Source organism: Rhinoraja longicauda, chromosome 1, assembly GCF_053455715.1.
Source record: "Rhinoraja longicauda isolate Sanriku21f chromosome 1, sRhiLon1.1, whole genome shotgun sequence".
Classification (NCBI taxonomy): domain Eukaryota; kingdom Metazoa; phylum Chordata; class Chondrichthyes; order Rajiformes; family Arhynchobatidae; genus Rhinoraja; species Rhinoraja longicauda.
In genome coordinates, this window is record NC_135953.1 from 101,642,750 (window position 1) to 101,654,990 (window position 12,241).

General features: G+C 45.3%; 1 protein-coding gene across 3 annotated transcripts in view; it reads left to right on the forward strand.

Moving 5' to 3' along the window:
- Positions 1 to 12,241, forward strand: part of LOC144595781 (putative E3 ubiquitin-protein ligase HERC6) — a 61,055-nt gene that overhangs the window by 16,176 nt on the left and 32,638 nt on the right. For all 3 annotated transcript variants that reach the window (XM_078403447.1, XM_078403428.1, XM_078403438.1), the window contains 5 exons: positions 857 to 948; positions 2,179 to 2,270; positions 6,457 to 6,563; positions 9,774 to 9,838; positions 11,005 to 11,129. In XM_078403447.1, the coding sequence (XP_078259573.1) occupies positions 857 to 948; positions 2,179 to 2,270; positions 6,457 to 6,563; positions 9,774 to 9,838; positions 11,005 to 11,129 (481 nt within the window). The remainder of the gene's footprint in view (positions 1 to 856; positions 949 to 2,178; positions 2,271 to 6,456; positions 6,564 to 9,773; positions 9,839 to 11,004; positions 11,130 to 12,241) is intronic.

Sequence of the window (12,241 nt, forward strand, 5' to 3'; positions counted from 1 at the left end):
AACACAACTGCCGGAGCTGGTTGCATTTGCGCAAAGACTTGGTAAAATTGTATCCAAATTAGTAAATTCAATCCTTAAAATGTCCTTCCTCGGTTCTCTTGTCTTCTGGTGGTTCATGGTGAAATGACACTTGAGAGTGAAGAATGTTGATAAGAATTTCCCCCATCTCAAGATGCAACAAAACATCTTCAGTGCTGAAAAAGACACAAAGTGCTGGAGTAACTTAACGGTTCAGGCAGCATCTCCGGAGAACATGATCAGGTGACATTTCGGGTCAGGACCGATCTTAAACGTCACCTATCCATGTTCTCCAGAGATGCTGCCTGGCCTGCTGAGTTATTCCAGCACTTTGTGTCTTTCTTTGTAAACCTGCATCCGTAGACCCTTGTATTCCTTCCATTGGCTCCATTTACACATTATGCTGCCTCATCAAGGCCACCAGCACAATCAAGGATGAGTCTCACCCAGCCACTCCCATTCCCTCACTGCCTCTCCCATCAGGCATCAGGTATAGATGTGTGAAAACACACACCACCGGATTCAGGAACAGTTACTTCCCAGCTGTTATCAGGCATCTGAGCCATCCTACCAACAACTAGAGCACAGTTCTAAGCTACCATCTGCCTCATTGGAGACCCTCAGACTATCTTTACTGGCTTTATCTTGCACTAAACGGAATTCACGTTATTCCCTTTATCCTATATCTGTACACTGTGGATGGCTCGATTATAATTGTATAGTCTTTCCGCTGACTGGTTGGCACGCAACAATAGCTTTCCACTGTACCTCGGTACACGTGACAATAAACTAAACTAAACTATATCTCCGTTGCTGATGCAGGTTGTTTTTTCAACAGATAGGCACGACCCTTGCCTTGTGCAACAACTGAAGAAGCTCAATGTTAACTATATCTCCTGTGGCAACAAACATTCTGTTGTTGTAACTAAGGTATGCTTTGGGTTATTATTGTGATCCACTCCATAGCAGCTGACTAATCAGAGAGTTTAGAAGTGAAATTCAATGATACTTCATTGTCAAATATACACGAGGTACAGTAAAATTCTTTGTTTTACGTACAATATACAAAGTATGCAAAGAGCTGCCACGTATAGGGCACTGACAAAGATACAATAGTATTCATTATAGTCCAGATGATCCCTCTTTGTTCTCAGCACACAACTACCCTACCGGGCCCCTCTTTGTTCTTGTGTAACAACACACAGATTAGGAGCAACAGAGGTCGACCTCTGGCCACTCAGCTATTTAAGCTGCTCCACCGTTTAAGATCTGAAGAAGGGTCCCGACCAGTAACATTGTCTGCCCATTGCCCTACACAGATGCTGTTTGACTCACTGAGCTCCTCCAGCACTCCAGTTTTGACTCAAGTTTGCAGCATCTGCAGTTCCTTCTGTGTCCACTGTTTAATAAAATCTTCATTGATGTGATTGTAACATCAACTCCATAACACGCCCCTGCCCGCAGTAACCTTTCACAACTCTCCCCACCACACGGCTTAATTAGATTCCATCCACCTCATTTTAAGGAAGGAATTACAAATGACTTCAGAAAGAAAAGAATTCAGAAAGATAATAAGGTCTAGGACTCTTCAGACTGATGTCAGGGGAGAGGGGGGGGGGGGGGGGGGGGGGGGGGGGGGACAAAGAGGATGTAGTCGGCGAGACCAAGCGCAGGCTCGGCGATCATTTCGCTGAATACTTCCGCTCAGTCCGTCTCAACCAACCTGATCTCCCGGTGGCTCAGCACTTCAACTCCCCCTCCCATTCCCAATCTGACCTTTCTGTCCTGGGCCTCCTCCATTGCCAGAATGAGGCCCAGCGGAAATTGGAGGAACAGCACCTCCTGAGATGCTGCCTGACCCACTGAGTTATTCCAACATTTTGTGTCTACCTTCAATTTAAACCAGCTTCTGCAGTTTTCTTTCCTGCACACTTGTGTATTGTATGCAAAGCAAAGAATTTCACTGTACCTCAGCACATGTGACAATAAAGTATCATTTATTCATTCATCCATTCTTTCTTTCTTTCATTCAAATTGGGCCAAAGGGCCTGTTTCCATGCTGTATGATTTAATGACTCGGTGATTTTGTGTGCAGATTTCACTCCCTTGATGGCTGCTTTAATTTTATTATTGTGCATCCCCCAACCCTCCCCTTTACAGGATGGAGATGTATTCACTTGTGGAGACGGGAATGTGACCTTTCAAAAGGTGGAGCAAGTCAAGGGCAAGGTTTCCCAGATAGCCTGTGGAAGGTGAGTGGCATCAGTGTTTGACATGCGGCCAACCTGTCCATTTCCTCAAAGCTTACGATTGATTGCAGCCGATTCTGATGAGTTACACACCTCATCAACACAGGATGCAACTCACCAATGGAGGGGACAATTTGCTTTTAGTCGCTGGAGATAGAGGGATAATTAGTTATTGACCATGGAATATAAGAAATTGAATTGTACTGATCACGTGCAGGCAGAGGAGATTAGTTTAACCTGGCATTATGTTCTGCACAGACATTGTGGACCAAAGGGCTGTTTCTATGTTGTACCAGAGTCATGCAACATAGAAACTGGCCATTCAGCCCAATGTGCCTGTGCCAAACAAGTTGCCCCATCTATGCCAGTCCCACCTGCCCGTGTTTTCCCCATGCATCCCTCAAAACCTTTTCTGTCCATGCACCTGTTCAAATGTCTTTTAAATGTTGTTATATTAATCTGCCTCAACTACCTCCTCTAGCAGCTTGTTCCATATACCAACACCATCTGTGTGCATAAGTTGCCCCTCAGGTTCCTTTTAAATAATTTCTGTCTCACCTTAAGCATATGTCCTCTGGTTCTTGATTCCCCTACACTGGGTAAAAGATTGTGTGATCACCCAAACTTTTCCCCTCATGATTTTTGACAGTTCTATAAGATCGCCCCTCAGCCTCCAGCGCTCCAGAGAACAAAGTCCTCCCCTCAAAGTCTGACCCCTCCCCTAAAGGCCCAGGCCCTTAAGTCATGGCAACATCCTCATAAATCTCTCTGCGCTCTTTCCAGCTTAACAACACCCTTCCTTGAGCAAGGTGATGAAAACTGAACACAATACTCCAAATGTGGCTTCACCTGAAGCATTTGGCGTGCAGGTACAGCAGGCAGTGAGGTTGGCGTGCAGGTACACCAGGCAGTGAGGTTGGCGTGCAGGTACAGCAGGCAGTGAGGTTGGCGTGCAGGTACAGCAGGTAGTGAGGTTGGCGTGCAGGTATAGCAGGCAGTGAAGAAAACTAAAGGCATGTTGGTCTTCATAACAAGAGGATTTCAATATAGGAGTAAAGAGGTTCTTCTGCAGTTGTATAGGGCCCTGGTAAGACCACATCTGGAGTATTGTGTACAGTTTTGGTCTCCTAATTTGAGGAAGGACATCCTTGTAATTAAGGCAGTGCAGCGTAGGTTCACGAGATCGACCCCTGGGATGACGGGACTGCCATGAGGAAAGATTGAAAAAACTAGGCTTGCATTCACTGGAGTTTAGAAGGATGAGAGGGGATCTTATAAAGACATATAAAATTATAAAAGGACTGGACAAGCTAGATGCAGGAAAAATGTTCCCAATGTTGGGGGAGTCCAGAACCAGGGGCCACAGTCTTAGAATAAAGGGGAGGCCATTTAAAACTGAGGTGAGAAGGCACTTTTTCACCCAGAGAGTTGTGAATTTGTGGAATTCTCTGCCACAGAAGGCAGTGGAGGCCAATTCAATGGATGAATTTAAGAGAGAGTTAGATAGAGCTCTGGGGGCTAGTGGAATCAAGGAATATGGGGAGAAGTTGGGCACAGGTTACTGATTGTGGACGATCAGCCACGATCACAATGAATGGCGGTACTGGCTCGAAGGGCCGAATGGCCTCCTCCTGCAACTATTTTCTATGTTTCTATAACATTCCAACTTCTCTACTTAGTATCCTGACTAAAGAAGGACAATGTATCAAAAGCCTTCTTGATCTACCTATTGTGCCATCTTCAGGACACTATGTACCTGCATTCCTAGATCCCTCTGCTCTGCAGCACTCCCCATGGCCCTGACATTCACTGTGAAGGTCCTGCCCTGCTTTGATTTCCCTAAATGAAACACCTCGCACTTATCTGCATTAAACCCCATTAACTATTCCTCTGTCCACTTGCCCAGCCGATCAAGATTCTTCTGTAATGTTTGATAACTCTGCCTACAATACCATCCACGTTAGTGTCATCTGCAAACTTCCTAATCATCCCTTGTACATTCTCAACCAAATCTTTGATATAAACCACAAACTGCAATGGACTCAGCACTGAACCCTAAGGCACACCACTAATCACAATCTCCAGTCTGGAAAACAATCTTCCATCATCACCCTCTGCTTCCTTCCATGAAGCCAATTCTCTATCCAGGGGGCTAACTCTCCCTGGGTCCCATGCAATTTTCCCTTCCAGAGCAAATGGTTTGCTGATGTCCATATGGACAATGTTTATGGCTTTGTCCTCGTCAACCTTTTTAGTTACTCGAAAATGTGAATCAGATTTGTAAGACATGATCTCCCATGTACAAAACCATTGTGACTATCCCTAACCAGCCCCAGCCTATCTAAATGTATATACAGGTGTTCCTCAACTTACAATGGGGTTACGTTCCGATAAACCCATCGTAAACCGAAAATATCGTAAGTCGAAATGCATTTAAATACACCTGATCACGTGGCCGGAAGCGATTTATGGGTCACTGCCGTTGCCCAGCGTTTGCACCATTGTAAAGTCAAAATATTGTAAGTCGAAGCATCGTGAGTCGGAGAGCATCTGTACATCTTATCCCTCAGAATACTCTCCAATAAGTTGCCCTTATAACTAAACCTATCAAGATCCAGTAATAACCTGGTGCATCTTTTCTGCACCCTTTCCAACGTAATGACCTCCTTGGGGCTGTTGAGACAAATGACAAGTTTGTGTTCCATTATGGTAGTTTAGTTTAGTTTAGAGATGCAGCGCGGAAACAGACCTTTCACCAGGTCCGTGCCGCCCAGCGATCCCCGCACATTAACACTATCATATACACACACGAGGGACAATTTTTACTTTTACCAAGCCAATTTAACTACATACCTGTACGTCTTTGGAGTGTGGGAGGAAATCGAAGATCTCGGAGAAAACCTATGCAGGCCACGGGGAAAACTCCGTACAGACGGCACCCGTAGTCGGGATCGAACCCAAGTCTCCAGCGCTGCAAGCACTGTAAGGCAGCAACTCCACCGCGGCACCACCATGCTGGTGGATTCAAATGGACCCGGAATTTTAATAAATAAGGCTCGTCTTGATAATGGCAAATGGGAATTTTTTGGATTGTTAAGACCCCATCTGCTTTGATAATGATCGTCACAGAAGGAAATCTGTCATCTTGGTTTGTCTTATGTAGAACATAGCAAAGTGCAGCCCAGGAACAGCCCCTTAGCCCATAATGTATGTGCCAAACATGATGCCAAGATAAACTAATCTCCTCAGCCTGCACTTGATCCATATCCCTCCATTTCGTACATATGCATGTACCTACGTAAAAGTCTCCTCAATGCCACTTATATGTGAATCCAGGCCCACCAACCTCGATTGACATGAACTGCTGTGTCTGTTCAGGGGTAATTCAGGATACCAATAATTGATGGCATTGTCAGCATCCTGTGAACAATCAAATAAAATAAAAAAGATTTCAGAAAGTCAGTAAAACCAGCAGCCAATACTTGTGCAACTATGTGTTGATGCTCGAATGTTGTTTTTTTTAACCTGTTATGATTAGTTCTGGAATTTTTAAGGGGACCATTGCAAATGACAGCTTCATGTTTTTTATGCATCTTTAAGTACAAATCAGGGATTCACAGGTCCACCACCAATTTTCCAGCAACTGGTGGCACTTCCTTTGATCCGGAGAAAATTCTGAGCACACTTGAAGCCCCCCTTGGAAATCCCCTAAAAATGTGGGGTGGCCGATCTTGATCGCATCGGGACTTCCGCGCTGATCAGCTGGACATATTTGCCCCCTGCGACCGGTGCTCTGGAACTCTGGTCTGGCCGGAGCCGGCAGATCCGTTCCCATAGCCGACTTCCGAGGCCAACTTTGTGGGCCGGTATCTCAGCCACCCGACAGCCAAGGTGGACTGTCCTTGTACCATCAACTCCTCTCGGAGGCCGTGACCTCTATTGGTCCGGCAAAACGGATAATCCAGCAAGGCTCTTGAGCCAAGGGTACTGGAAAATCAGTGGTGTGCCTGTATAAATTATTGTGACATATGGTTATTCTCTGAACACAGTAACCAATTTACTAGATTTTGTAGAGCATGAGATAATGTTCTGGATATTGAAATGTACCATCTAAATCCATGGTAGAAGGCAACAAAATTGATTCATTACACACACAAGGTGATCTTATTTTTTGACTTGTGTTGTTTAGCTTCCACACACTCGCCTACATCCCCTCCTCTGATCTTGTTGTTTCCTTTGGCTCTGCAAAACGAGATAAAACGGAGAAAGGGTCATCAAGAGGCCAAGTTTATCAAGGTAACCATACTCCAGGAACTCACTCCTGACTTTATATTTAGTTTTCATCCTGTAATATTTTAATACATTTTGTGAGATTAGATCACTTCTGTTCTTCAAGTCTAACTGGCAATTATAGAAACGTTATTTCCTTGGTTCCCCTCTCAATGCCATTGTCCTGCCTTCTCCCCATGACCTTTAACACCTGTACTAATCAAGAATCTGTCAATCTCCGCTTTGTGTCATGCAGCATGGAAACTCGTCCATGCCCTTGCCTTAGTTGGTTAAGACACCCATTAAAGCTGGTCCCAACTTCCTGCATCTGGCCCATATCCTTCCTATCCATGTACCTGTTCAAAAATCTCTTTAAATCTTTGTTATTGTGAACGTTATCAATGGCCTGCAATAAGATTCGACCAAGCAGTTTATTTGGTCATTTCACGTTGATGTATGTGGGAACTTGCTGTTTGTTGATTGGATGCTGTGGGTTTCTTCATTAAAGCAGATTGATTTCAGCTCACCTTCAACAAAGTTGAAAATGTCAGGCTACTGTTGAGTAAGAATTAACATGGTTTGCTCTTTAATTGGCTATATGGGGTTTTTACAACAGAGCGGAAGGGACTTAAAAGGTGCTATCAAAATGCAATTCTTTTTTTCCAGTTGAAACTCTTGATGTATTTCTAGATTAATTAGTTTACTCGTGATGGCACAGTGATAGAGGGGATAACAACACAAGTTTGATCCTGACCTCTGTGAGTGCATGGGGTGCCTTCCGGCTGACCTAGCTTCCTCCACATCCCGAGGACATACTGGTTGGTTGTTGGTCAACAAGGCACAATTTATTAAACCTAGTGCTGATGAACGGAAGGAGAAAAGGCACTTGGACAGGTACATGGATAGGAAAAGTTTAGAAGGATTTGGGCCAAACGCAGGCAAATGGGACTAGCTGGGATGGGACAACTTTTTCAGCATGGACATGTTGGGTTGAAGGCCCTGTTTCCGTGCTGTAGGACTGTGACTTTCTGCCTCTAATCGGGATTGTTAATGGGCACGTGAGCGAACAAAGTTTACATAAACGTAATTGGGGAGATGGGAATGATAGGATCACGCCCGGCGCGGCCGCGGGACACCATTCTGCTTTAGTTAAACATTTTGTTCAAGATGGCCGCGCCGTTGTGTTTGGCTGCCTGGCACTGTATGTTTCTTTTTTTTTTCCTAATCAGATGTGCAGCACTTTGGTCAACGTGGGTTGTTTTTAAATGTGCTATACAAATAAAATTGACTTGACTTGACTCTCAAAAAAGTTGAGAACATTAGAATGAACATTTCCCCTCCCACCCGTGACCTAGCTGTCTCACTAGTCTGTTCATCTAAATTGGACTGTTTCCAACCCATCACTCTATCCTCCCTTGCAAAGCTTGTCTCCGCTATGAAACCTGCAACCTGCCCCCTTGATCCTGCCCCCACTGCCCTTCTGAAGGATGTCATTGCAATAGCCGGTCCCAGCATCCTCTCTATTATCAACAGTTCTCTGGCCACTGGCACTGTTCCAACCTGTTTCAAGCACGCGGTGGTCCAGCCCCTACTGAAAAAACCTAACCTAGACCCCACCTTGCCTAGCAACTACAGACCCATTTCCAAACTGCCATTCCTGTCAAAAGTCCTTGAAAAGGCAATTCTAAACCAATTAGTGCCCTACCTGCACCAAAACACCAAAACACCAAAACACCATCCTGGAAAGTTTCCAGTCAGGTTTCAGAACCCACCACAGCACAGAGTCTGCCTTGTTGAAGGTACACAACGACCTGCTTCTCGCCATCGACACTGGCGACTGTGCAATCCTGCTCCTTCTCGACCTCAGCGCAGCGTTCGATACAGTGGACTACACCATCCTTATTGACCGTCTCCGGTACGCGGTTGGCATTGATGGCACTGCCCTGAGCTGGTTCGCTTCGTACCTCAAAGATAGGAGTTTCGCCATCAACATAGGCAGTTATTCCTCTGCTCCAGCTAGCCTCTCCTGCGGAGTTCCACAAGGCTCCATCCTAGGCCCCATTCTCTTCTCTCTATACATGCTCCCCCTTGGCCAAATCATTCAAAGGCACGGCATTTCTTTCCACTGCTATGCCGATGACACTCACCTTTACCTCCCCCTGAAACCCAACAACCAGTAAAATTTAAACAGCCTCTTACACTGCCTTGAGGACATAAAACGTTGGATGGCACAGAACCTCCTCCAATTAAATGAGAGCAAGTCTGAGGTCATCCTATTCGGCCCCCCCGACTCCATCAAATCGATAACAGGCAGTCTTGGAAGCCTATCCTGCCTAGTCAAACCGCATGTCAAAAACCTCGGCATGATATTTGACTCTGCATTAAAATTTGATAAGCAAGTCAACGCTGTGGTAAAAGCCAGCTTCTTCCAACTTCGTACCATAGGTAAAATCAAACCTTTCCTCCAATTCGACGACACAGAAAAAATCATTCACGCTTTCATTTCCTCCCGCCTAGACTACTGCAACTCCCTATACACTGGGATCAGCCAATCTTCCCTGTCCCGCCTACAACTGGTCCAAAACGCCGCAGCGAGACTCCTGACGGGTACCCGTAAAAGGGACCACATCACCCCGATTCTGGCCTCTCTCCACTGGCTCCCTGTACGGTACAGAATCAACTTCAAGCTCCTCCTATTCACGTATAAAGCCCTAAATGGACATTCCCCCCCCCCTACATCAAAAATCGTCTAACCCACCTCTCTAACTCCAGGTCCCTCAGGTCGGCCGACTTGGGGCTACTCACTATCCCACGGTCTAGGCTTAACTCAGGGGTGACCGCGCTTTTGCGGTTGCAGCTCCTAGACTATGGAACAGCATCCCTCTCCCCATCAGAACTGCCCCCTCCATCGACTCCTTTAAGTCCAGGCTCAAAACCTATTTCTACTCCCTAGCGTTTGAGGCTCATTGAGGAGGCGCTGTGAACTGTTTGCATGCTACTGTATGTTTCATTTTTTTCCTTAGTACCTAATCAGATGTACAGCACTTTGGTCAACGTGGGTTATTTTTAAATGTGCTATACAAATAAAATTGACTTGACTTGACTTGACTCTAAGAGCCAGCATGGACAGGATGGGAGAATGGACTCCGTCTATGTCGTAAGGAAATATTTTTAAAAATTGGATGCATGTGTGAAGTTCCAAATATAATTGTTTTACCTAACTTGTGTTTCTTACAGAGTCACAAAATTCCAACGTTTACAAGATCTTTGCAGGAGCAAACATGAATTTTATTCAGACGCATGTAAGTTCTTGGAGCTTTGTGCTAGATATCACTGCCATCTTTTGTTTAATTGAAAGACATAGCATGGAAACAGACCTTTCGGCCCACTGAGTCCATTCCAACCATCAATCTCCCATTCACACAAGTTCTATGTTATTCCACTATTGCATTCAATCCCAACATACTAGGTGCAATTTACAGAGGCCAATTAACCTGCAAACCCACACGTCCTTGGGATGTGGGAGGAAACCGGAGCATAGAGTCATACTGCATGGAAATAAGCCTTTTGGCCCAATTTGCCCAAACTGACGAATGCTTCATTTAAATTAGTCCCACCTGCCTGTATTTGGCCCATGTCCCTCTAAAGTAACCCCTGGTTAAGAACTACTGCTCTGACCCAACCTATCCCATCCATGCGAGGAGAGGAACAACGGTTCGCTGGACGATCTGGACGAATGCGATGGCTGGAGGCCCGGCAGCAGCCTGGGGCTTGCCTGGATCAGGCACCACTCCAGAAGACAGAGCGCGTGGACTGGACTGGGCATTGAAAATGGCACCAAAACCTGGCGACTGTTGCATGCAGTCTCAATGGACTATTTCTATACACTTTGTATTTATTGGGGATTATGCTCGGGCATGGCGATACTTTACTGAACTGTATACAGAAAAGGAATTTCCCTGTGCATATGTACATGTGACAATAAAGAACCATTGACCAATCAACCTGGATTTCTGCTCCCCTGGCCTCTGCTTCCTATCCCTTCCCTCCTCTGGGACCTTCTGCCCATCATCCCTCCCTTATCTGTTTCCACCTATAATTCACCAGCCTCTGTCTGTGATCTCCCCCCTCCACTCCCCCACCTCATCATATCTTCCTGGTTCCACCTATCACCTACCAGCCTGCCACACTCTTCCCTCTCACTTACTTATGTGCATGATTTTCCTTCCGCATTGTCAGACCACAGCCAATAAGTTGACAATCTCTATTCTTCCACAGTTGCTGCTTGACCCGCTGAGTTCCTCCAGCAGTTTGTTTTGTGCTTCCAGAATAAGCTCCTGGGTCTAGATCTTCCAGCCTCAGAAGAATCATCAACGGCTTGCTGTTGTGTCTTTTATCCATTTAACGACTCTCCATTTATGCCCAATTTCATAGACTGATTCCTTTAATTGTTGACTTTCTCTTTCAGCTTCCAATGCCTGAAGTTGACCTTGGCTGCACAGAGAAGACAGAGCAGATACTCACATTGGATGGAACTATTGTTGAGAGATGGATGAACATTGGGCATGGAAAAGAAAGAACCAATGCAGAAGAGTAGGCATTGTTTATATATTTTTTTGGTTTGTCCTAAGTCTTTGTCAACAGATGTTTTTGGACCAAGAGTCAGACAGTGTGGAAACAGGTCCTTTGGCCCAACTTGCCCACACCGACCAACATGTGCCATCCACAGTACTCCCACCTGCCTGCATTTAGCCCATATTGGTCTAAACCTGTCCTGTCCATGTTCCTGTCTAAATGGCTCTTAAACGTTGGGATAGTACCTGCCTCAACTACCTCCTCTGGCATAGACCCACCTCCCTTTGTGTGAAAAGTAACAATTGAGAATATTTGTGATCTTGTGTAAATTCTCTTCAGCGGGTCACTCAATGCCTAATTGCTGGAGAACTTGTCTTTTGTTTTGTTGAGAAATAATATAATGGATTCATAAGGCACAGAAGAGGACCACTCAGTCTTTTGAGTACGTAACAGCCCAGGTTTTGAAAAGGCTGCTCAATTTATCATTAATCCTCATAGATTAATAACATTTTCCTCTTCGTGCACCTATTTGTAAATTAATATTTGGTCTATTTCTATCAAATTTTGAGGCAACATATTTTAGATCAAAATAGCTTGGAGAGCTCGTTTCAGCTGTGATTTTCCCAGTGTGATAACTTCGCAACCCTGGAATTACTAATGGAGCTGATTTGCCAATAAGAAAGCACACGCAGTAACGTTTAGAGGGATATGAGTCAAACGTGGGGAAAGGGACCGGCTTAGATGGGCACTTGGTCAGCATGACTAGTTGGGCCGAAGGGCCTGTTTCCATGCTGTATGGCTTCATATAGTTCAATTCAAACAATACCCTCAGTTTTCTTCCATCAGGCTCCTGGAAATCCTTTAGTTGGAAAGCACCTGTAGTCAGGATTGAACCCGGGTCTCAGGTGCTGTAAGGCAGCAACTCTACCGCTGCTCAACACTTACACACTTTTGTCTCCTTTTCAACTCCACCCTCTGTCCATCCCATCTGCCGATCACAACTCCTCGTACCTGTATCCACCCATCACTTCATAGGATTTGTCCTACCCACTTCTCCTTTCCTACTTTCTCCCCCCTATTACGATCAGCCTGAAGAAGGGTCCCAACCCAAAACATCATCTATCCATGTC